Raw genomic sequence first — 26,080 nt, 5'->3', positions numbered from 1 at the left:
TCTTAGTTTTCCCTGAGGCAAATAAACCAAAACCAACAGAAGAAGCTGACAGTGAATAACAGCAAGTAATAAATCTTGATGATCTGGGACTTAGGTATTGTTCCTGACAGCACATGCCTTCCATGTAGAATCTAATAGAAAGCTCCTTTAGTAGATAAAACTGATGAATATTATAATCCCAGTTTGAATAGACTCTTGAGTTCTTGTGTTCAAATTTTAGCAACAGACATGCAAACTTAAGGATCCAGAACAGAGATGAATGCCAAAAATATAACTGTTTTGCTTGAAATTTCTTTATTATAAACAAAAACAGTTTAAATGACTCAAAATGAATTAGTAGCAGCTTTCTGGACATGCAATTAAACATCTGTCCAAAAACTTCTTCTGTGGATTAGGTCCTGACATAGTAAGTTTCCTGTGAGCAATCAGTATCAGTTACAGCGCTTAAGAATGGTAAATGCCGTCCTGAATACTTTGGCTCCAGATGCTAGAAGACTAAGGGAAGATGTCTTTGGGTGATTCAAAGATAGAGGGGGGTATCGGATGAACTAAGTCCTTCTGTGAATTGTTGATTTCTTTTTAAGCGACCTGATTTCCTTTAACACTTGAAGGAAAAGAAATATTTTAGAAAGCAGGCTTGGCAGGGCACCTAGGTGGCTCAGTCTTTTAAGTGTCCAACTTGGGCTCAGGTCATGATCTCACAATTAGTGAGTTTGAGCCCCTCGTTGGGCTCTGTGCTGACAGCTCAGAACCTGGAGCCTGTTTTGGATTCTGTGTCTCCCTCTCTGTGCTCTGCCCCCATACTTGCGTGCGTGCACACACGCGCGCTCGCTCTCTCTCTCTCAGAAGTAGATAAATGTTAAGAAAAAAAATTTAAAAAAAAAAGCAGACTGGGCAGTAGGATATGGATCTTTTAAGTGTTGGAAAGAATCCTAAAGTTACTTAACCTATAAGCACCAACACCTTTGAAATTAAACTCCCATAATTCCAATATGTCATGTGACTTGGTTTAATGCCCATATTCCTAGTGTTTATAATGTAAGATAAAAGAAATCAGATGATATCAAAAGAGGCCCTCTGAAAGGAGGCAGTAGAAGTCCCAGTTTCTTGTCATGAGGAGTTCTTCATCTATCAAGCTCCAAAACAGAGTCAGTAGTTCTTAACCCAGGCCATTCACTAGAGTTTCCTTGGAAGTTTTAAAAATATCAATGCCCAGGCCCACCCCAGAGATTATGATTTAATTAATAAGGAGTGGAGCTGGGCATCTATATTACTGTTAAAATTTTTCCAACAGAGTCCAGTGTGCAGGAAGGTTTGAGGAATGCAGGAAGTCTCTGGAAGATGGGAGTGGAGTCACCTGTGGCCTCACTCCCTCACTTGGGCCTCCTGCTCTTCCATAACCTCATATACCCAAAACAGAAATTGTAGGCCACAGAACAGAGGATCTAGGAGTAGGCCACTCTAATCCAAATACCAAAATCACTCCCATAAATGAGTTGCGGCCAGTAGATGTCATCCAAAGTGCTTGCTCTCTGGAAAAGGTTCTGAAGCTTGCGGGGCCCTCCTATTGGGTCTCAGTGCCCCTCTCACAAGAGAAAGAATAAAATGCTCACGTTGGGAACATAAAAACTTGCATCTTAGATAGTCTTATTGAAAACAAAGGACAAGGGCAATTTAATTCACATCTTGTATGGGCTTAGTAAATTAATAGTGATCCTAGAAATACATCCTATATTTCTGCCCATGAGAACAGGGTAGTAAATTATTCTTTTGCAATAATATCTCATTCCTTTTCCATCTGATAGACATCAGTACCTGAATTCAGAGGATACATATTTGGTCTGTATTTTAATGAGTCATTTAATTTGATGAGTCAGAATTTTGGTTTTTGCAGCCAAGAAATATGATCAGTATGCATCTATAATTCTTTTTCATCTTAGAAATCACTATTGTTTCCATGGAATCGGTTGAGATGATGAATATTAAATCTGGCTTTTCCTTGTGTGCATAGAAGTAAAATGGCAGACAAGAAAGATCAGTGGCAATAGAGAGATTTTGTATTTAACAAGATATTTATACTGAAATATCACAGTCCAGCCCTATCAGCTTTCTGCTACCATCCCCTTTAGAAGACCGATAAGGGGAACTGTATGCTACTCAAAATTGCAGTTCTGAGATGACTTATCAATCAAATGGAAACCAATAGTTGGAGAGCTCTCTTTTCTCAAAGAAAACTGCTGAGGTAAATATGTCAAGCCAGGAATAAAAGGATCAAAGGCATGCAGAGGAAACTTTTCAGAGGAGGTCATTAGGAGTGTCCAATAGTCTTACAGAGTGAGAGTGTCTACAGGTACCAGAAGCTTCCAGGTAGTCACTAATACCTCCTTCCAGCTTTGGGAGCAGTCAATGGTTCATTGACGAAGAAGGATTTAAAAAAAAATTTGAACAACAACAACAATAACCCAGAAAGTTTGATCCTCGGATGAACATTTAAAAAGTCTCATGGACAGGAGTGCCTGGGTGGCTTAGTCAGTGAAGCTTCCAACTTTGGCTCAGGTCATGATCTCATGGTTGTTGAGTTCAAGCCCCATGTCAGGCTCTGTGCTGACAAGTCAGAGCCTGGAGCCTGCTTCGGATTCTATGTCTCTCTCTCTCTCTGCCCCTCCTCCACTCATACTCTCTCTCAAAAATAAATAAACGTTAAAAAAATTTTTTTTTAAGTCTCATGGACAAAATAACCTACAGAAGAGGTCAAAGCTTTGAACCATGCAGAATTTTTCCTTGATTTACTCATTCATTCAACAAATATGTTTAGGACATGTCAGGCACTGTTTTTAGCACTGGAGATAAGGCTGCTTTTCTTCAGTTTTGATAGAATTTCATCTCATAAAAGGTGATAGAGGTTCAGGAAAAGATTTTTCCTCTGGTACATTTCATTTTCATAAGCTTCAGTAGAACTTCCTCCCAAGTCAAATACTGTTCTCCTTTGACTCTACAAACTTCCTGCAAGACGGCAGTCTTCACAGAGAGGAAGAACATGCGTATCCTGATGCAGCTGCTAGTGGAAGAATTTGAGATGAGAACCTCCTACAGCTGGTTTATTTATCTAGGAAAAAAGTGGCAGCAGTGTTAGCAGACCCTCTCAAGTATAACAAGTTGAAGGAGTCCTTTTTGGATTGCAATGTGTTCTTCCAGAGCCCAAAGCAAGACTGTGTTGGGTGAGCTTGAGGTGCAACCATCCCTGTGGTGTAGCCTTTTGAGTAGTACCAAACAAGGTGTTCTCGTTGACATCAGCATCAGATACTAGCAGGGCACTTCTCAAAGTATAGCACTCACTGAAATAAATCTTCAGCAATGACACTGAGACATGACTGGCTTCTAAGATGACAGTGAAGACATAATTGCAACTAAAAGAAATTACAGATTAAAGGGATTCTCCTAAATGACTCATTACTGAAGAACCTCACTACTTGAAATTATCTTATTAGCTTACTTCTGTATTATCTGTCTTCTCTATGCCTCCTCCAAAAAGGCAGGTGCCTTGTCTTATTCACCAATACCTAGACCAGTTGCCTGATATGAAGTTTATTAAATATTCTATGACTGAGCTGAGAAATTGATGATGTAGATGATATGAACCTAGGAGAGACATCAGACTCTACATCCTAAAGCTCTCAATGTAGTGGAATGGCCAACTGAACTGAAAAAAGTGACATTTAAGAGCAACAAAGATGAAGTCTATTACCTGGTTGACAGTTACTATCTGCACAGGGTCAGGACGTAGGAGAATTGGCTTAACAGCAACACCTATGAAACAGAGGATTTAGTTGACAGTAAACTCAGTATGAGTCAACAGAGTGAAGAGCAAATGTCTATTATCATTACTAGAAGTGAGTCTCCCCTTTACAGTCCATTGAACAAAGGAGGCCAAGATAATTCAAGAATTATCTTTTTAAGAAATGGTGCTCAAACAATTGGATATTCAAATGCACAAAAATGAAGCCAGACTGCCATCTGAACCATACAAAATATTGACTAAAAATGGATCAAAGACCTAAATGTAAGAGGTAAAACTATTAAAAAAAAAAGTCTTAGAAGAAAGTTCATAACCTTGCATTAGGCAATGATTTCTTAGATGACACTGAGCTTCATCAAAGTTAAAATCTTTCGTGCTGCAAAGGACACTATCAAGAAAGTGAAAACAGCCCATCGAATGGAGAAATATTTGCAAATCCTATATCAGATAAGGGCCCATTATCCAGAATATATTAAAACGCTTACACACAATAATAAACAATACAAAAAAAATTAAAAAGGAGAAAGGAGTTGAATAGACATTTTTACAAAGAAGATATGCAAATGGAAAATAAGCATATAACAATGCTTAACATCAGTAGTCTTTAGAGCAATACAAATCAAAGTGATTTCACACACACCATCATGACTATGACCAAAAAGATGGCCGTTATCAAAATAAGTGTTGTAGAGGATGTGGAAGAATTGGAACCTTTATACATAACTGGTAGACTCATAAAATGTTGCAGAATCTGTGGGAAACAATTTTCAGTTCCTCAAAAGGTTAAGCATGGAGTTTCCATATGACCCAGCAAATCCTCCTCCTAAGCATATACCCAAGAGAAATGAAAACACATGGCCACACAAAACTTGTATATGAATATTCATAAAAACATTACTCATAATACCCAAGAAAAGTGGAAACAACCCAAATGGCCGTCAGCTGATAAAGAAAATGTGATATATCCATGCCATGGAATATCTCGTTTCTCTTTATTGATGAATGATATTATTCATCAATAAAGAGAACTGAAGTTCTGGTACATGCTACAACATTAATAAAACTTGAAAACATTATGCTAAGGAAAAGAAACTAGTCACAAAAGATTACATATTGTGTCAGCCCATTGATGAAATGTCCAAAATAGGCAAATCCGTAGAGATAGAAAGTAGATTAGTGGTTGCCAGAGGATGAGGAATAGGTAGTGACTGCTAATGGGTACAGAATTTCTTTTAGGGATGATGCAAATATTCTAGAAGTGGTGGTGGTATAACTCTGCAGATATACTAAAAACCACTGAATCATACACTGTAAAAGCATAAGTTTTATGATTTATATATTATACCTAAATAAAGCTGTTAAAAAAAAAAAAAGTCCCCCAGAACCAGCTCTCCTTTCATAGAGCCCTGATCACATCATGCCTAAAATACTAAATTAAGTCCTGGGCATAAGACAGAAGCAAATAAGAAGTTAGCTCACCAATAGAAAAACAGCTGGGATAATTAGGACACGTAGACTGTTATGGATAAAACAAAATATATGGAATGTTTAACCCAATTAAAAAAGAAGATTTACAGGGAGCATTCTCGTCCTTCAAATTTGAGTGACATTTGTGTGGAAGAGGGATCAGAATTGCCCTCTGTCATCCTGGAACCCTGAAGTACCTGAGGAAAACGCTGGTGGTGCCTCAATACAAAGGAGAGCTTTCAAACACTGAATTATCTGAAAAAGAAAGAGGTCCCTTTAGGGATGATGTGTTCCTCACTAGGAGAGCAAAGGCTCAGTGTTCATGGGCTAAGGATGCAGTGAAAAGCAGCCAGTGGCTTCAGATGACACGTTGGACTGGCTGACCCTGAGATAGTTTTCCTATTAGTGGATTCTATCATTTAATCCCAGGAAACTCTTCTGATTGTAACTGATCTCTCGGATCTCTTATGCCTGGAAGTTTGTGATACTTTTTTTCCTTAAAGTGTTTCTTACCTGGCACTTGCTCACATTAAAATGCACCAATGTTTTTGTCTATTTAATACATTCCTTTTTTAAAAATTTAAATCCAAGATAGTTAACATAGAGTGTAATAATAATTTCAGGAATAGAATTTAGTGATTCATCACTTACCTATAACACCCAGTGTTCATCCCAACAAGTGTCCTCCTTAATGCCCTTCACCCCTTTATCCCTTTGCCCCACCCAACACCCCACCAACAACCCTCAGTTTGTTCTCTGTATTTAAGAGTCTCTTATGGTTTGCCTCCCTCTCTGTTTTTATCTTATTTTTGCTTCCTTTCCCTTATGCTCATCTGTTTTGTATCTTAATTCCATATATAAGTGAAATCATATGGTATTTGTCTTTCTCTGACTTATTTTGCTTAGCATAACACACTCTAGTTCCATCCACATTGTTGCAGATGGCAAGATTTCATTCTTTCTGATCGCTAAGTAATATTCCATTGTGTGTGTGTGTGTGTGTGTGTGTGTATATATATATATATATATGGTGTGTATATATATATATGTGTGTGTGTGTGTATATATATATATATATATATATATGGTGTGTATATATATATATGTGTGTATATATATATATGTGTGTGTGTGTGTGTGTATATATATATATATGGTGTGTATATATATGGTGTATATATATATATATGGTGTGTGTATATATATATATGTGTATATATATGTGTGTGTGTATATATATATATATATATATATGGTGTGTGTGTATATATGTGTATATATATATATATATACACACCACATCTTCCTTATCCATTCATCTGCCAATGGACATTTGGGCTCCTTCCATAATTTGGCTATTGTCGATAGTGCTGCTAGAAACATTGAGGTGTATGTGCCCCCTCGAAAGAGCACTTTCTATTTTGTATAAATATTTAGTAGCACAATTGCTGGGTCATAGGGTAATTCTATTTTTAATTTTTTGAGGAACTCCCATACTGTTTTCCACAGTGGCTGTACCAGTTTGCATCCCCACCAGCAGTGCAAAAGTGTTCCTCTTTCTCCACATCCTTGCCAACATCTGTTGTTGCCTGAGTTGTTAATTTTAGCCATTCTGACGGGTGTGAGGCGGTATCTCATTGTGGTTTTGATTTGTATTTCCCTGATGATGAGTGATGTTGAGCGTTTTTTCATATGTCTGTTCATCATCTGGATGTCTTCTTTGGAAAAGTGGCTTCTCGTGTCTTTTGCCCATTTCTTCACTTGATTATTTTTTGGATATTGATTGATAAGTTCTTTATAGATTTTGGATACTAACCTTTTATCTGATATGTCATTTGCAAATATCTGCTCCCATTCCACTGGTTGCCTTTTAGTTTTGCTGATTGTTTCCTTCACTGTGCAGAAGCTTTTTATCTTGATGAGGTCCCAATAGCTCATTTTTGCTTTTGTTTCTGTTGCCTCTGGAGACATGTCAAGTAAGAAATTGCTGTGGCCAAAGTCAAAGAAGTTGTTGCCTGTTTTCTCCTCTAAGATTTTGATGACTTCCTGTATTATGTTTAGGTCTTTCATCCATTTTGAGTTTATTTTTGTGTATGGTGTAAGAAAGTGGTCCAGGTTTATTCTCCTGCATGTTGCTGTCCAGTTTTCCCAACACCATTTGCTGAAGAAACTGACTTTTTCCCTTTGGATAGTCTTTGCTGCTTTGTCAAAGATTAGTTGGCTATACATTTGTGGGTCCATTTCCGGGTCTCTATTCTGTTCCGTTGATCTATGTGTCTGTTTTTGTGCCAGTACCATACTGTCTTGATGATTACAGCTTTGTAATCAGTTTGAAGTCTGGAATTATGATGCCTCCAGCTTTGGTTTTCTTTTTCAGGATTGCTTTGGCTATTCGGGGTCCTTTCTGGTTCCATACAAATTTTAGGATTGTTTGTTCTAGCTCTGTGAAGAATGCTGGTGTAATTTTGATAGCAATTGCTATTTAATACATTCTTAAAATAGCTTCTGAAATCCATCCTTATCAATTAGAAATCATGATCATCAGCAAACCCAGAAATTTTTCTGTATCCTTGTCCGGGTCATTTATAAAGTGGTCCTAAGTGGCAGTTTCACAGGAACTCAGTTGTTGACATGTGTCCTTCCAAAGAAGTAACCATTCATTTCTACCTTTTTTTTTTCTATCTAAACTGGTTCTTTATTCATGACAAGTCTCCCTCGATTCCATAACTCCATTTTAAACAAATAATACATAAGATGGAACCTTATTAAAGGCGTTTTTGAAGACTATAGGGATTGTCTTCAGTGTATTTCCTGCCACAATTTGAATTGGTTTGGAAGGCATGCATGGTCTAACCTGCTAGGTGCTACAGCAGCATAGATGAGGGCAGTGAGCCACTCCATGCACTGCTTCCCCTTCACCCACATGCATATTTATCTCTTCAAAGAATTATAATAGATGAATCAGGCATAATTTGATTTTGCAGAAGTCAAGTCATGTACTTAGTGTTCTGTGGCCCCACCCTTTTGATTTCATCAGCATAAAAGGAAAAAAGAATCCGTGCCTCAACAGTTGGTGATTTTGGGGGCATCTGGGTGGGTTAAGCGTCCAACTCTTGATTTTGGCTCACGTTACGATCTCACAGTTTGTGAGATTGAGTCCCACGTGGGGCTCTGCTGACAACACAAAGACTCCTTGAGATTCTCCCTTCCTCTCTCTGTGCCCCTCCCCCACTCTTAATCTCTCTCTCTCTCTCTCTCTCTCTCTCTCTCTCTCTCTCTCTCTCTCCCCCTCTTTCTCTCAGAATAAGTAAACGGTGGTTTCTGATATCCCCTGGGAATCCTCCTTAAAAAACAATTACACAAGACCATTTAAAGACAGGCTATATATTTTAAGCTCCACAGGTCTTCCCTTAAGTTCCCTTAATATAGTGAGTTTTTAACCTACTGGAGGTTATGGATCAATTTCAAGGAACCAATCAACCTGCTGAAACAATATACAAAATCTTGTGTGCATGTATATATACATTTTTTCTTTCCAGATACAGATTTTACACCTGACCTGCCATTCACAATGGATTTCTCCATCTTTATGGTAGGTGACCAAAACATCATTAGTCCCAGTGTCCTCGAGACTGTTGCTGTTCACCACTGTTCACTCCCATTGCTTCTGCTGCTAGTATCAGACCCGCCACTGTCATCAGGATCACTGTCAGCTCCCATCTCCCCAGATGCAGCTTCGTTATAGTCTCTGGTGCCCCCTCCACCCTATCCATCATAGGCTTCTTCCCCAGCAAGTCGCTTAAAGAACTCATCCTGTCTTGGTGACTGCCCCTCAGCAGACTCAGACTGATAGAACAGCTGTTATTTTGCTCCCTCTCTGAACTTCTAGAAGGTTACCTGCCTGCAAATGACAGCAGGTGCTGTTTTCTGTCCATGCTGGATGAAACTTCATTGAAATACCAAGTCAGAAAAGAAACGTCCATGGAGTTAGTGTCATGTCATACCAAAAAGGCTTTTTTTCCTCCATATTTTTATAATCATTTTAATTGGATCATTTTGTCATCAAATTTCATATAAATCCAGATTTTGTAGTCTCTATGTTTGTTAATTCTTTATCATAGGCTCATGGGTTCAAGCATGCAGAAAGGCAAATTTATAAGCTTTCTTGATGATTCCAAAAAAAAAAAAAAAAGGAAAGAAGACAGGTAACCATTGAACTAGGGGCCTGCTTGCATTTGAAATACTTACAACTTTGTAATGGCACACAATTGAAGATATATTGAATTGGTAACTCACCATGGTTTAATCAACATGCTGTTACAGTAAGTGCACCTATAAACGGCTGCTACTCTAATATGACAGCCTAAATGAGTGAAAAATTACCAGCAGCGATGGAAATTATTATTTATACCTGATAGCTATACAAGCATTTTCAGTGATGCTTCTTACATTATTCATTCTAGCATCCTAAGCTTATAAGCCATTTATATTGTTTTCAGAAGAAATGTGAAATAGTAGCTGCAATGCTTTGCCTGGACTGTAGACCCCACTTGGCTTTAGCCTCAGCCCTGCTTGGCATTGCAAACCTGTATTCATCCACCTCTTGTTACAGGAAACTGGATATGCCTTGGCCAGGAGCCAACCAGCCATGTTACTGATCTGCTGTTATGCCCAGCAGTAACCTTTTCATTGTGTTCCTCACTAGATCAGTTTCTCCTGGTTATTCCCTTGGGGAAGTCATGTTCCCTGTGCACAGAGTATACATAGCTAAATGTGCGATTGTTCGGCCTTTGGGTGTTCAACAAATAGGTTTGATTTCATAGCGGTTAGGTGGTACTGTTAGGAACAAATTTAAGAATGATGGAATTACTGTTTTCTAGATACAAGACCGTCTGAATTGATCTGTCATCAAATAATAGCTATATGGATTGACTGAAACATATATTGGTAACATGGTTAAAATATAAATGAAAACACAGGAAGCAGAGCCAGTAATGTTGTGTGGGTATGAGAATTCTCCAGAGGGCAGGATAGATGCCTCCACTTATTTCCCAGAACGTGGGCATTCCAAGAGCCTTATGTAGAACATTGACAAGTATGGGGCAAGGAAATCTGCCTAGAGCAATACTTTGCACACAGCAGACATTATCGAATTGAAGCTTGCTTGAACTATACTAATAGCAGATTATCTTCAATGAAAGTCAGCTCTAGAAATAAAATTACCTACAGTACACGCCTTACGAAAGAGAACTATTGTCTGGCTCATTGATCTGAAACAATCAATTTAAAATGAGGATAAATTGGCTCACTTCTAGCCTGGGAAACTAAAGATAAATGTTTAAAATAAGAGTAAAAATCAGATTGAACCATATGAAACTGCCACTTGTGTAGATAAAAAATAGTGCCTATCAGCAATTTCGGATGGTTCAACCTAACAGTATATAAGAGGCATTGGTGGAGAGGTCAGGATTTGGGCATGTGAGTTGAGTTGAAATTTAATCATTGAAAACATTTTAAGCATATTATGAGAACCCCATTAAAGAAAATCCACAGAGAATCCGTTTGAAAGCAAAACACCATTTATTAATATGAGTAATAAAACTATAACAATCTATTTTGCCAACTTGATCTTTTATATGCTATGTTCTCATTAATTTGTAATCACTCACATATATAAAAGAAATCTGTTTCATTAGAAGATAACTTTTAACGTAATACAGAAAAGTATAATCTGCAATGGATTGCGTTTAGTTTACAAATATGTTTCAGTTACTGAAGATGACATCGATGTCTCAAATTCAAAACAAGATTATGGACGGGCACCTGGGTGGCTCAGTCAGTTAAACATCTGACTTCTACTCAGGTCATGATCTCGAGGTTCCTGAGTTTGAGCCCCGCATCAGGCTCTGTGCTGACAGTTCAGCATTGGATCCTGTCTCCCTCTCTCTCTCTCTCTCTTCCCCTCTCCCGCTTGCTCGCTCTCTCTTTCTCTCTCTCTCTCTCTCTTTCTCTCTCTCCGCCTCTCTCTCTCAAAAATAAGTAAGCATTTTTAAAAAATAAAAATAAAACAAGATTATGGAGATGATCATGCAAACAGCATTAGTATGTGACATGAAGATCCCGTTGAGCCACAAATAAGGCAGGCCTGGCTGACTGGCCCCTGCCCTTAGGAAGTCACCACAGTCTCTGTATTTGTAAAATGGGGAAATAATATCAACCCATGATGGCAGTCTAAAATAGTGTATACAAAAAGCCTGGCATTGGGAATGCTCATTAAATATTAGCTATTATTAGAAAGAAGGTGTTGTTTTTGAAAAAAGATTACAATTTTTTTCTCCTTTTTAAGCCAAATCTGTAACTTAAGCAGCTTAAAGGGGATTGATTCAGCCTACATCACTTACCAGTTTGTTCCCCTCTTCGCAGCATAAGACAGTGGAGGCATCAGCCCTGCCACGGGTGTAGCCAGAGGTAGCGAAAATCTGTGCCCAGATAGGTTAAACGTGAAATAACCAAAATTTTAAAATATAACTAAAAGTCCACATTTATCTTCACCGTAGAGTATGAGAGCGAATTAACCCATTTCACCATGTCTGTTAGTTCTCCTGTGCTGAGATTATGTTCCTGGAGGGCGGCGCCTTCCCCTCAGAGCTCGTACCCCAGTGCCTTTGCAATATGTGGACAGTGATGACTCCAAACCTGCTTTATCAGAAGGGGGGCTTTCCCTGTCACTCCCAGGGAGCCTGTTGGGTGGCGTGGTAGAGAATAATGAGTCCTTTTTCTTTGAAAAAACAATAAAGTGGCTACGGCTGTCACTTCTAGCCCACATTTAGATCTATTGCCAACATAATGTTACTATTTCAGGTAAGAGAAGCAGCAGAAATAAAAAAGACAGCATTTTTTAATCTTATTATTTTTTTAATCTAGGGGGATAAAAATCATCATATTTTTCTTTAATTGGCAAACCAGAAAACACTAGATTTGTTTTCTCCCACCTGTCCTCATGAAATAACTATTATCACTATAAAGTGTAACTGAGAGTTCTTTACGTTATTGAAGCCTAAAAGGATTTGAGACCTCTAAGCAATAATGTAATTAACTGTACTGATAAGTCTGGAATGACCCAACTTGGACGCAAATATAAGAGTGAGAGATGCAGTTTTGATTATGGTTTTCTTCTTGAGGACAACTGTGACATTTATCAGGTGGACTATTAACCTGCAGACTGCCCAAACGACTCTGTGCACTTTCACCCCATTAGCCTGGGCCCCACCACCTCTGCACACATGGAGGCTTTGCATACATGGAGGCCCTGCGCACACGGAGACCCTGGACACATGAAGTGTCTGCACACATAGAGACCCTGCACATGTGGAATCCCTGCATACATGGAGGCTCTGCATACACGGAGGTTCTGCACACACGGAGGCCCTGAACACATGGAGGCTCTGCACACACGGAGGCCCTATATACATGGAGGCCCTTCCTGATGAGGTGCTCCCCAGGACTCCAGACTGACCGGACAGCCAAATGCTTTCTGAAACATCCACAAGCTCTTTCCAGAGAGTCTGACAACTTGGCTTTGGCCATTGCTGAGTAGCAGCAGATGTTTAGTGCAACAGAAAGAAGTCAGCAAGGATTTTTGCCATCACAAAGTGCTGGGAAAAAAGAGGCTGGCTGCCCAAGGACGGGACACAGGGCCTGAGGGCACAGGCACCCACTTCCTTTCATCCCTCCCCACCCACACAGAGAGATCACACCTGTGCGCAGAGCACAGGTCCACATGGAGATGCTCACACACAGACCCAGACACTCAGATGAGCACACACGGATACACACAGTACACAGACACAGATAAGCACCTAGATCCACACAGAGACAGTCTCACACACACACACACACACACACACACACACATGCACACAACACATAGTACATATACTCACTGAGGTATGCACACAGATACAGACACTTAGACACATACAGACCCACACAGGACATCAACCCACATAACACACATATGGAGACACACACACCACACAATCACACGTTATTACAGGAGGGAACTCACTTCTGATCTCATTACCTGGTGCCTAAATGGCAGTCCCAGAAGGACACCCCATGTGCACACAGGGCTTTGTGTTCAGAGAGAACCTCATGGATTTAAGACTGGCCTCGTGACTCCTGAGAGAGCGTGTTAGCTACAATCAAAAACGCCAAACGTACAAAGCACAAAGGCCATCTAGGTTGTTCACGATGCTTCCCTGAACTACACTTTGCAGCCTGCTCACATCAAGAAGTCCAGCTAATCACACAGAATTGTTTTCAGGGGATTTGGAACTTATTATTTAATAATGTTATTGCTGCCATTCTAGAGTTCACTGATAGGCCTGTGAGCCTTTGTGAATATAGAAGAATTATCACAGACACTGGAACGAAATCAATTTTGCATAGATAGGCCAACATCTTTTAGGCCTGGTAAAAAATTTTATGTAAATGATTTATTTAACAGCTGCATTGTTGAGGAATCGTTTTCCACCAGAAGAACTGAATAAATCACCAGATCAAATAAGATGAGAGAGAGAGAGAAAGAACAGAGAACAACTGCAGAAGTTTTTATGCTCCTCCCTGCCATCCCTCAGCAACTGTGAACCACCATGACTAAATGCCAATTTGTGCAAAAAAACCCTTTACTAAGAATGTACCTTAAGCAGGGTTTTGTACTAGATGTTGGAAATAGAAGCCAGACTGAGTCCTGATCTACAGGATGGGAGGAGGTGAGAGCACAGCCATCCAGGTGACACAGGGCAGGAGCGGAGGAGGCGCCTGGCACCACCTGGAGAGGCACCGAGCTGCTTGTGGAAGGGTGAGTGAAACAGGCCAGGTGGAAAGGGGAGGAAGCCTGTTCCCAGCAGAGGACATAGCTTGTGCGAAGGTATGGAGAGGAGGAGAATTATGGAGAACTGCCACGAGTGTGGAGCTGTCCTGCAGAACACCTGTTGGGGTGGGGTGGGGGGAGGTGGAGAGACCCAGCTAGAGAGGGCCAAGTGCTTCCCGCACCAGCATTGAATCTTATCCTGAAGGCAGTGGGGAATCTCCCAAGAATTTCTGCATGCCCCCATGACTGGGGCATCATCCACCTCTATCCCTGATTGGCTCTCCTGCCATCTTGATCATTCACTCTTTCTTTCTTAATTTTTTAAGTGTTTATTTTGAGAGAGAGCATGCTTGCGAGCAAGGGGGGGGGGGGGGGGAGGGCAGAGAGAGACAGAGGGAGGGAGAGAATCCCAAGCAGGCTTCTGGCTGACAGAGCAGAGCCCAATGCGGGGCTCAAACCCACGAACCGTGAGATCTGAGCTGAAATCAGGAGTTGGACACTTAACCAGCTGAGCCACCCAGGTGTCCCTTGGTCATTATTAACTCTTTACTGATGTCTTGAGCTACCTGGTCACAGCTTTCCTCTCCTCCTGAGTCCTGCTATCATCCTGGATGACCTCAGTGCCCATCTCATATGCAGCCTCACTATTCACGATCCAGTGACCTTCAGCCCTACTCTGCCTCCACCCCCACTCCTATGGCCACACTCCGGGCCCTGCCATCCCCCAGAATTCCTCTCTGTATCACACCCCCGTCTCCAGCACCCCTCTTCTACTCATAACCTCCTTTTCTTACCTCTCTGTGTCTCTTCTGCTTCCACCACACCTGTTTTTTTTCAGCTCATTAGGATCTCTAGTTTCTCACCATTTGATCCCCCATATTTCAGTCCCCTCCAGCCTCTACTCGCTTCCTAATCTGGCCACGATCCCATGGCCATCTCCCCCTACACAGGTTTACCACCACTCTCCACTTTGCCTGTGCTCTTATTCATTGAGCCCTCCCAGGAAAACCCAGTGGGGTCTCCAGGCAGCAGCCTGCCCTCACAGCCCCAGGCTCCAGGCTCAGCCATCAGAACCCTGATGGGTCACATGACACAGCCAAGGCTTCCAACCTCCACTGGGCCTGCTCTGCTGCCTACCAGACTTCCCGCATCCCAGTCAGTTTTGTTTGAAACCTTCTGCATGCCAGAGTCCCCCCTCCCAGTTCCCAGGTGGAAACGTCTTTGCTTCTGAGGAGGGAACCACAGCAGAGACCTCAGAGAAGAAACGCCATCCACCTCCCGAGCCCCACACCTACAAATGTGCCTGCACCCAGGCCGTGTTCGTTCTCCTCGCTCCACTTATAACTCTAAAGCTAATTCCACCCAAGCCCAGGATCCCACTCTGCAGCGTCAGTAAAGACCTTGTCCGTTCATAATCCTTTCTCACCTGCATCTGCAGCCTCTCCAAGGCTACTGGCACTTTCCTGTCAGCCTTTCAATGTGCTAGAGTTCCATTCTTCTGAAGGGAAAACTTTCCTGACTCCCCCAAGGAACCACACTCTTCCTCGCTTCATGGCGAAGATTCTTTGAAGAGTCATTTATAGTCACAACCTCACTACTCATTCACTCCTCAACCCATAGCCATGCCGCTTCCGTTCCTGCTGAAGTTTCTGCGTACTTCCAGGCTGCTAGTTCCAGGAGACCCTGTCCTGATCTGTGTTGGCCAGTCTCCCACATCCTCAAAGAGGATGCCCTCCTTGAGATCCTCTCCTGTCTTAGACCCTCTAACCCTCTAACTGCTCTCCTCAGTTCTTTTCTACCATGCTGTGCACCCCTGCTCCGTGTCCCTGCGTGCAGGTGGGAAAACAGCTTGGGCACGGCAGCAGACACAGAGAAAAGCTGGTGTGAACGCGAGGGAAGAACGAGGTCTTGGAGGCAGGTGCGGATAGCACAGGTGGAGGCATGGCTTCAAACAGGAAAAGCAACATTTCCGCCTACCTACCTGAGAGACTGAAGAAAGGAGGTGAAAAGGTGGGATGTAATAAAGGCCATGCCTGGTGGCCTCAATTTTCTCTATAATGTAGGAGGTAAGAGTATCTGCTTTTTGGGTTTGTGGGAGTTGAACCTTGGAGAGCTGAAGAGAGAGGTGAAGACCTGCGATAATTCTGAGTGTGAATGGGAAGGTGAGCTGGCCAAGGACAGGGGAAGGATCTGAGGGAGCGAAGCGCGGGTAGAGTCTATGCAGAGGGTGGGTCCACTCAGCAGTCTTCGGTGTTTTCCATCAGCACTTGGCTGCCCCGGGTTGGAGGAGGAGAGAACAGCCGGAGAGGGTCCAGTCAGGGTTTGGTTGTTCTGGGCCAGTGAAGCAAAAGGCTCAAAAGGCTGGGGATTCAAGGTTGCTGGTGAGAGAGAGGTCCAGGTGTTCAACTGGGGAACCCAAACTGTAGGGAAGAAGTAGGCGGCATCGAGCTGGTGACCTGGGAGAAAAGGCAAGAAGCTAGAGACTGGCTGTCTCTGGGGGATGTAAGTGCAGGTGCAGTGAGACGGTGGGAGCTAGAAGGAAAGGAGCAGCGTGAGGCTGGGGAAGAGGAATGACAGGTTATGGCCAAAATGAGATCTGTGTTCTCGTTTTTATTCATGTTATGGAAGTTTCATGTAAGCACGATGTGTGAGGATCCATGAATCCCTCAGCACCCGTCGCCTTGCTTCTACAGTTGTCAGCCTTTTACCCATCTTATTTCATCTAATCATCCCCCAACTCATATTGTTGGGGGTGGGGGAGTGGGAGGCTGAAGTACATTAAAGCGAGTCCTAGTTTTCATGTTATTTCACCTATAAATACTTCAGTAGATAAAATTTGGGGTTTTAATCTGAGAGCAGTTCACCGAAATAAGAGTTTGGGTAAAGAGTGATGAAAACAGTTACGTGTTTAGTATATGCCAGATATTTTATATGTACTATTTAATTCTTCCAAAACCCTGTGAGGTTGTTGTTATTATCGCTCCCATTTTATTAACAAGGAATATGAAGCTATACAAAGCCACATGATTTGCATAAAATCACTCCGCTGGTAAATGCAGTTGCTGGGGATTAAACCCCAGTCCATCTGACTGTGGTGGCCTTCCTGTCAAGTTCAGCACTCTGCTGAATGTTGTTGGGGCAAAGGGAACAGAAACTACAAAGTTAGGAAGTGGGATGCTCTCCCTACATCTCCTAGGATCATAATTCCAGATGAGGTAAAAAAATAATGGCTGGGGCAACTGGGTGGCTCAGTCGGTTGAGCGTCCGACTTCGGCTCAGGTCGTGATCTCGCGGTTTGTGAGTTGGAGCCCCGCGTCAGGCTCTGTGCTGACAACTCAGAGCCTGGAGCCTACTTCGGATTCTGTGTCTCCCTCTCCCTCTCTCTCTGCCCCTCCCCTGCTCATGCTCTGTCTCTCTCTGTCTCTCAAAAATAAATAAATGTTGAAAAAATAATAATAATGGCTGTAACTTCGGTGCCAAAATATTTGGTGACTTTTAGGGGAAAGAGGTGCTAATGGAAGGGCTGGTAGACACTCAAACAGGAAGAGAGACAGAGAACAAGACAGCTGCACACCTGATCTGCAAGGGCTAGGGTTTCCACATGCAAGTAAAGAAGGATGGTCTAGGGGAGCAGGTTGAAGGCCAACAGTGGGGTCAGGGGGGATGACATGGGGGACAGGGTGAGTAAGTCTAATGGAAAGGAGGAGTGACCCTAGGGGAAAGCCCAGGCACAGTAAAAGGGGAGAGGGTACGAGAGGGGCTATTCATAGTGGAATACGGAGTGCAGTGAGCAGAGCGACCAAGGTCAGGAGAGAAGTCATGGTGAGGATCCAGGAGGAGAGAGCAGCAGGTGGGAGAAAGAGCAAAACAGGACTGAATGTCATCTTTTTCGGCAAAATGAATTGGACATCACAGCAATTGCCTGGTTCCACGCTACTCAGCATGGGCCAGTGACAGTCTTCAAACTCTGTCCCCAGTCTACCATGAGCTAGGTGCAGAAATTGAGGAGAAGCAATAGTTTAGAGGCTCGTGTAGCAATATGACAGAGCCACAATTGCCATGGGCCGGTTTGTCTTGTATTTTACGGAAGTATTGATCCATGACAGATTAGAGATTCCTTTAAACTGATCCTTCACTGAAAGGGGAACGCTTTTGCACTGCTGGCGGGAACGCAAACTGGTGCAGCCACTTGGGAAAACAGTATGGAGGTTCCTCAAAAAATTAAAAATAGAACTACCCTATGACCCAGCAATGGCACTACTAGGTATTTATCCAAAGGATACAAAAATGCTGATTCTAAGGGGCACATGCACCCCAATGTTTATAGCAGCACTATCAACAACAGCCAAATTATGAAAGGAGCCTAAATGTCCATCGACTGATGAATGGATAAAAAAGATGTGAGATACACACACACACACACACACACACACACACACACACACACACACATATACATACATGCATACAATGGAATAGAAAAATATCATATGATTTCACTCACATGTGGAATTTAAGAAACAAAACATGAACATAAGCAAAAATAAGATAAAAAGAGAGAGGGAGGCAAACTATAAGAGACTCTTAAATATAGAGAACAAACTGAGGGTTGCTGGCAGGGAGTTGGATGGGGGGATGGCCTAAATGGTCCATGGGCATTAAGGAGGGCACTTGTTGGAATGAGCAGTGGGTGTTATATGTAAGTGATGAATCAGTAAATTCTCCTGAAATCATTTTACACTATATGTTAACTAACTTGGATCTAAATAAAAATAAATAAAATGATCCTTCACCACAGGTAGCTTCAGAAGTACTAGTCTGCATTGCCTATGTATTATGATGTGTTTGCTCTAATTTTCCCATCTCGTTTGATCAAGCCCACCAGACACTTTATGCAATAGGTAGCTTCCTTAATCTTCCCTAGAGCCTTTAAGAGAAACAAAACTAAAATGAAATGGGAAGGGTTAACATTAAGGAGACTCCTGCTCTTGCTACAAAAATGCCTTTAGAAAGGAAACAAAGTTTGGTGCTTAATCGCATTTAAAAGTTAACTGAATCCAGTTTTCCAAACCCTTAGTAAAAGCTTCCCAGAATTCCAAGATTAGAGCTGGTTACCGTGGGCTTTTCTGTACAAGAGATTTCATTTTCTGACTTCGTTCCTTGTTTTAGGATTATCACAAGTTTTAAAAGTAATCAAACTTGGTCTAGACAGCAGATTTCTGTAGTTGCTAAGGAACTGGATTAGTGCTAATCTAAGGAATGTATTATTCATTTTTATTTCCGTTTGTTACTACAGTGCTTTAATTGCAGATAAATGTCTTTTATGGCTCTCCGGGGTGTAAAACGTTTCTCTGTTAGCTGGTGGGTTAGCCAGGGGAGACCGTGTTTGCATGCACCCTCGAAGCAGATGGCATTCAGGCATGAAGTGACTCAAAAGAACTAAAAAGGCTTCTTGCAGTGTAAACAATAGGTGGCCTTGTCAGCACAGGCCACGGCCGAGCGCCCAGGGCCCGACCAGCATAAGACCCAGGGCCCAGGGCCGAGGCGGCTGAGGCTGCCCACACTCCTGATTGCCTCTTCATGTCGCAGATGATGTCATTCTGCAACCTGCTGCCACAGTCACCAGGCAGTCGGTTCCTCAGATAAAAGATCGGTTGTCAAACAAAGGAACTCATTTTCCACACGACAGCCAGAGTGAGCTTGTTGAAAAGCAAGTCTGATAGCATCGCCCCAACCTCCGTGACCTCTCCAACCCCACCCTGCTCGAAACACTTCAGTGATTCCTGGGGCCTTTAAGATGAGGGTTAAAACCTTTACAGAACTTCGAAAGCCCCACCCAGCTGTCCCCTCTCCAAGTGCACAGGACACTTACTGTGCTCAGCCTTTTTCTGTTCCTTTTGTGAAGGAGCCTTGCCCTTGCTTTTGCACTACCCGGCCCAGAGCTCTCTTAGGCGGCATCAGTGCTCTCACTTCCCGTCCCCCTTAGCCGGAAGCTCTCTCCTCAGCCCAGGGGTCTCCCCTTCCCCAATGCCTAGATAGAGCCTCCTCAAATCCATACCGCTCCTTCCTGCACTTGTCACATCTGTAGGTTAATGTTTATTTGCTGTGTGTTTGATTAAGGACTGGTTTTTCAAGACTAGAGGTCAGGAAGGCACAGACTCTGCCTGATTTTCCTTCAGACCGTGTTTCCAGTTGCTAGAAGAGCCCCTAGCACATGGCTAGTACCCAAGACTGAGGACTGAAGGCAGAAACTCTTACACATAAAATCCAAACCGCCTTCCAGGCTTTGGCTATTTGTGAACAGCCCTCAAGAGCCATGATGTCATGAGCTGTGTGGTTGCCAAGGTCCTGTGAAGCTCCAGTGAGGGACCAGCAGCTGGCCCTCCATGAGCCAGTTGCCACGTCTTACAGAGTAATTCCTAAGAACTTACAACAGTTCTGTTCACCATGAAAGATAATAACACCCCCCCCCCCAAAAGCAACAACTGCTAGTGCTGGTGCCTCATAAGAAGAGCAAGTGAAGTAATCTAACACTGTCCTCTTTCGGGGGGAGGTATGCTACGGGCATATTCGTGAATTTGACGCTCGATAATAGTCAACATCTACAGAACTCTGACAGTGGCTGAGATTGTGTCCTGGTGCTCGTGTGTGTTTTCTCACTGAATCTTCTCAACAGATCTCTTTTTATCCTCCGTTTACAGATGAAGAAACAGAGATTCAGAGATGTCAAGTGATTTACCCAAGGTCACATAGCTAGTAATGGCACAGAGTAGACTTGAAGCCACGTGATCTAATTCCAGAGCCTGCACTCTTGACCATTACCGTTATCACCTCTCCCAGAGAGGTCCAGGATACATCCTTACGAGATATCAAGGGATTCCTGTCCTCATAGACTAAATACCTCTTTTCATAGAGTAGTTGTCCCTTAGTCTGACACTTTGAGTTTGAGTCAAGATTTAACTATAAATAGCTAAATAGCCTTCCTTTAGCTCCTTCCCTTTCCAAACATTTTCAGTTGTGATTCATTTCTAAAATACAGATTGATCATCTCTCTCCCAGGTTGATGAATGTTCAGTGGCTTCTCTCTGCTTAAAAGAATACGACAAACCCCTTAGCCTGGCACAAGGCCCCGTGAGCTGGCCCAGGGGTGTCCTCTATCATCACCCGCTACATCCTTCAAATAGGACTGTAAGCAGACGGCAAGCCAACGACTTGCCTGCTTTCCTGCCTGAAATGGGATCCTGTCATCTTGAAATCCTATTCATCCACCCAAGCCAAGTCAACGTGAGGAACAAATCCTGTATATGACGACAACAAGTATTACTATCATCTTAAAATAATTCTAAATTTTACTAAGTTCCATAATGTTCAACAAAGTCTGAGAGGAAGGATTAATTGAAAAAGACCTCAGCCTTTTGCAAACATGGGGTGGATAAGGTTTTCAACAGTAGGTTCAAACTCAGTTTCAAATCAGGAAAGAATATTTCACATCACCTCTGGTGGGTTTCTTTTTCCCTCGACAACTGTAAACCTACCAGAAGGCCTTTCTGGCAATTTTCTCAAAGTGTAACAAACTCTACTTTGTATATCATCTCTTCCTGTTTAATTATAAGGATTTGAATTTGCAGCCCAAATTAATCAGTAATTAGATAGTACTGAACCAAAAGAAATTAAACAAAGATAAAAACAAAAACACAACTCAGCACAAGACCACATCATCTGGTAACATTTCATGCAGCGTGAGAAAATACTCCCAGAGAGATACAGGTTAATTGAATCAGTAACAACGTATTCTTTAGATTTTTTTTTTTTTATTATTATTGTCAGTGGCCTCCAATGCCAGTGGGAAAGCCAGAGGAAATACAAACACAAAAACGCTCTGATGGTTCTAATGTTTATTATTACTCTTTTCACTCTTGGTCAGAAATCCAGTTTATGACACTCAATAATTGTTTTGAAATGTAGTCGTAGACTTCGGCAGTGCAAAACAAGTGCGTATTTTATAATGATACATTCCCTGTTGATCTTCATATTTAAAAAATTGATTGGCTTTTGAGTTAATTATCAGTCAGACCTCTAAAACAAAATGTTCGCCTTAGATGTGAAAAATAAAATCCAAAAAGATACAAAGCAGATTGAGGAAGGAAAAATAAAGGTCCCTGAAACGAAGATGTAAGTGGGGGGAAAGGCCTGACTGTATAGCAAGCCTCAGAGGGCAAGGGGACTTCTCCCTCTAGTCATGCCATTTCTCTGTTCCAAGCTCATACTGCTTATCCTGGTTCTCAAGCCTTTTGTTACTAAGAGAAAGAGAAGGCGGACGGTTGGAAAGAGAAGTCAGCCTCTCCAGTAATCCAGTCTTGAAATACAGGACAGCAGCCTGCTCCTGTGTGCCCCCCACTGGCATGGAGTGATCCTGACAGTTGGGCTCTGGGGAGGGCAGACCGGCAGGGGAACCCCAAGGTCTAGACAGCAGGTTGTAGAGCAAACCTTTCTCCTTCAAGGCCTCCAATTACTCCCTCCGCCTGTGACTACATAGGGAGATAGAGTCAACAACACATTCAAATTTATCTTAAGGCACTTTGAGTTCTTTCTCTGGTGCTGTTTCAGGAAGCTTTGTTTCTGTAAGACATTGGCATCACCTTTCCTCCCAAGTATGAGGCTCGTGTAAATTATGGATGTTGTAAAATCTTTTAATTGTGTGCCAAATGAATGAGCATTTTTTTCCCCGTAAGTGTATGAAATTGTCTTAAAAACTCCTGCAAAGTGAATTTCACTGTGTACTTTCAAGCTTGCTTTCTAGAAGCATTGAATTGCCATTCTCTGTAAAAAACAAACAAAGAAAAAACAAACAAAAGCCCACCTAATTTGTCTTTTGATAGAACAATTTGCCAGGAAAGAGGGGAAGGTGCTTTGAGAAGAACTATAGAGGAAATTTGAAAGATTCTCCTCTTTTGGCACCTAGGATGGAAAGAGTAAGCTTTGTTTAGCAATTCAGGGTCATCGTGGACATTGGAGAGCCGAACTGTAATGATTTTTATGACCTCGTGGCGAAATAAATTAAGCAGCCCCTAACTTTGGGGATACTTTGATTTTTCTCCAATTTATGAGTCTCTTTTCCCAGTGTATTGTGAAGTGATGCTATAAAGTCTCAATCTCTAAGAGTTCATCGCTGTTACAAATTATACGGCACCCCTTGAATGAAAGCCGTATTTGCCAACGTGACATTCATTTGTCAGTATGGTTTATTAATCCTCTGTTGTACTTCTTCAACTGTTCCCTAATTTGAAAATGGAAAATGTTCGTCTCTCAGGAGGTGGCACAATTTATCTGATGTCAATGTATTACGTAAGTCTTTGCCTCTTGATATTAACTTCTTTATTGAAATAAGCTTCAACAAGCTGACTCCAGTTCACAATGACCATTATCTCAGGAACCTTCACTCGGGGTTCACCGGCCAAAATTAATGAACCAGAGTAACCTCTCCATCTCAATGAATGATTACCAGTGGCTCTTCACTGTAACAGCATGGTAACTACTCCTATGACCTATCCTTCCTCTAGGAGAGTATAGCAAAGCAGAGCACAGGAGTTTAAATACCTCTAATTGCCTTTCTCCTCCACTCTCTCCTACTTCAATAAATGGCTCTAGTGGATGCTCACGCCAAAAGCCTGGGAGCCAGCCTGGATTGCTCCCTTTTGCTCGTTTCCCACCCTCGGTGCATGAGCCAGTCCTGCCAGATTACCTGCCACTGTCCCCACCCTAGTCCTAGCCGCTATTTTTCCCCTTGTTTTGACTCCTAGCAGTTCTCTCCTACTGGCCTCCCTGCTTCTGGTCTGCCTTCCCTAAAGTCCATTCTCCATATAGTAGCTCAGGTAGTTACTTTTAATCATATTGTGTCACTAGGCCTGCTTAACGCCTTCCACTTAGAATAAAATTGAAGTCGCTCCCATGGCCACAGGACTCCACATGACCAGCTTTGCACCCCTCTCCCCTTCTCACCCAAAGTAGGTGGTTCGTCAAATATCTGGCGCTCATTCCTGCCACTTCGCCTTGACACAGCTGTCCCTTCTGCTAGGAGGGCATGTCCCTACCTCCTTAGGACTGACCCCTCCCCCTTCACACTTCACCTCAGATGTCATCTCCTCAGAGAAACCTTTCCTGACCACCCTGAGTGCAACCGCCCTCAGTCACTGTCACGCCAACCTGTTTATACCCTTCATAGCACTTGTTACTATCAGAAATTATTCTTCCCTTTTCTCTGTTTACTGATAATTGTGTTTCTCCCCACCAGCCTTGTCTGTTGTTCACTGTGTGTCACCTGTGCCTACAACAAGGTCTAACCTGTAGTTATAGGTCTAACCTACACTCTCAATAAAACACTTGTCAGATAAATATCCAATGAATGAATCCTTCTCTTCCTCATCCTATAGGATTTTGACTGGATCACTTAACCTCCGGACCTCAGCTTCCTGATCTGTACAATAAAGCTAACAATCCTTTGGGTTTTCACAGGGATAAGTTAAAGGAGCAAATGTGTGTAGCAGCATGTGATACATGGTACTTGTGGGGTACGTGGCCCATTGTAGGCAGAGTAAGCACAGATAACAGTGTCCCCCCCCCACCCTGTTTGACAGGAAATCTTCAGAGGAACTGGACATGGACAAGGTGACAGCAGCAATGGTACTAACCAGCTTGTCCACCAGCCCTTTGGTTCGAAGCCCTCCTGTGCGGCCAAACGGTAAGCCTGGGGTCTGGGGCACAGGGAAGGGCCCCCTGACACCAAGAACAGAGCCTCTCTTTGAGGGCTCCCGTTCCTATCAAACACAATAAACAAGTAACCGCCACCCATTAGCAGAAAGCAAGGGGAAGTATGTGTAGAAGAAAGGGAGACCTCACAACTATCAGCCTCCTGCTCATCTCCCCAGAGACCTCACAGCATCTCATCCATCCATTCAGCTCACATTTACTGAGCTCCATCACCTGTCCAGAACATATCTTTCAGTGCCTGTGTTCCTTTTTTCCTAGATAAATGGAGATTGGTCCAATGAACTTATTTTCACCAGCATTATTTCTGTTCAATTAGACAGGCAATTGGATCAAATAACTCTGAATATTAAATATTTTGAAAAAGTATTGTCCCAATAGAATAATAACTATTAATCAAATAAAAGTATGTAGGCCATTCACTTATTCAATATATATGTATTAGGTACCATGCTAGATGGTTTGAATACATCATTGAAAACAGTGTTCATAATCATTCATATTGTACAGTTCCTTTGGGGAAAAAAAAACATCTATCATATTAATGGCTAGCATTTATTAAGCACTTACTGTATGCCAAGTACTAAGCTTGCTTTTTATCATGTAATTCTCACAACTCTATGAGATATTATTATCACTGTTTTACAGATGAGTAAACTGAGGCACATGTGGATTAACTGACATTTAAACAGCAGAGCTGGCTGAAATTCTATTCCATATCTTTCTAATTCCAGATCTGCTTAGTCGTGATATAATATTGACACATATAATTCAGTGTGATAAATTAGGAGGGAAATGAAGTGGGAAAGCTTGACCCAAGATCTATCAAGAGGAGCTATGTGTTCCTGCCTAGGAGTTTGGACATTAATCTGAGGCTGTAGGATAGCTATGATGTGGGCACTGGAAAGTTATGATTGGATTTACAGGCAAAACCAAAAAACAGAACTGTGTGAGCGTCCTGGGCCTTGGTGGTCACAGTAGGGATGAATAGGACATAAATGAGAAATGGGAAGAAGGTAAAGTCGATGGGACTGAGTGATGGACAGAGAGGATGAAGGAGAGGGAACAGCGAGGGTGACTTCCCGGCAGTCGGTGTGCTTCCGGAAGAGGCCCACTCCCCAAGATAGAACAGAGTAGAGAAATAGATCTATGGGCAAATGTTTGAGCATGACGTGGGG

The 26,080-nt window shown here is 42.3% G+C and overlaps 1 protein-coding gene across 2 annotated transcripts in view; it reads left to right on the top strand.

The window, feature by feature from the left end:
• ZNF704 (zinc finger protein 704) overlaps positions 1 to 26,080 on the top strand; it is a 242,776-nt gene that overhangs the window by 168,754 nt on the left and 47,942 nt on the right. For both annotated transcript variants that reach the window (XR_007148527.1, XM_047842149.1), the window contains exon 3: positions 24,773 to 24,876. Coding sequence is in view for 1 of the 2 variants with exons in the window: in XM_047842149.1 (XP_047698105.1) it covers positions 24,773 to 24,876 (104 nt within the window). In the remaining variant the exon portion in view is untranslated. The remainder of the gene's footprint in view (positions 1 to 24,772; positions 24,877 to 26,080) is intronic.

Source organism: Prionailurus viverrinus, chromosome F2 (assembly GCF_022837055.1).
Source record: "Prionailurus viverrinus isolate Anna chromosome F2, UM_Priviv_1.0, whole genome shotgun sequence".
Lineage (NCBI taxonomy): Eukaryota > Metazoa > Chordata > Mammalia > Carnivora > Felidae > Prionailurus > Prionailurus viverrinus.
The sequence above is the reverse complement of the archived record's forward strand: the minus strand, read 5'-3'. Positions and strand labels throughout refer to the sequence as shown.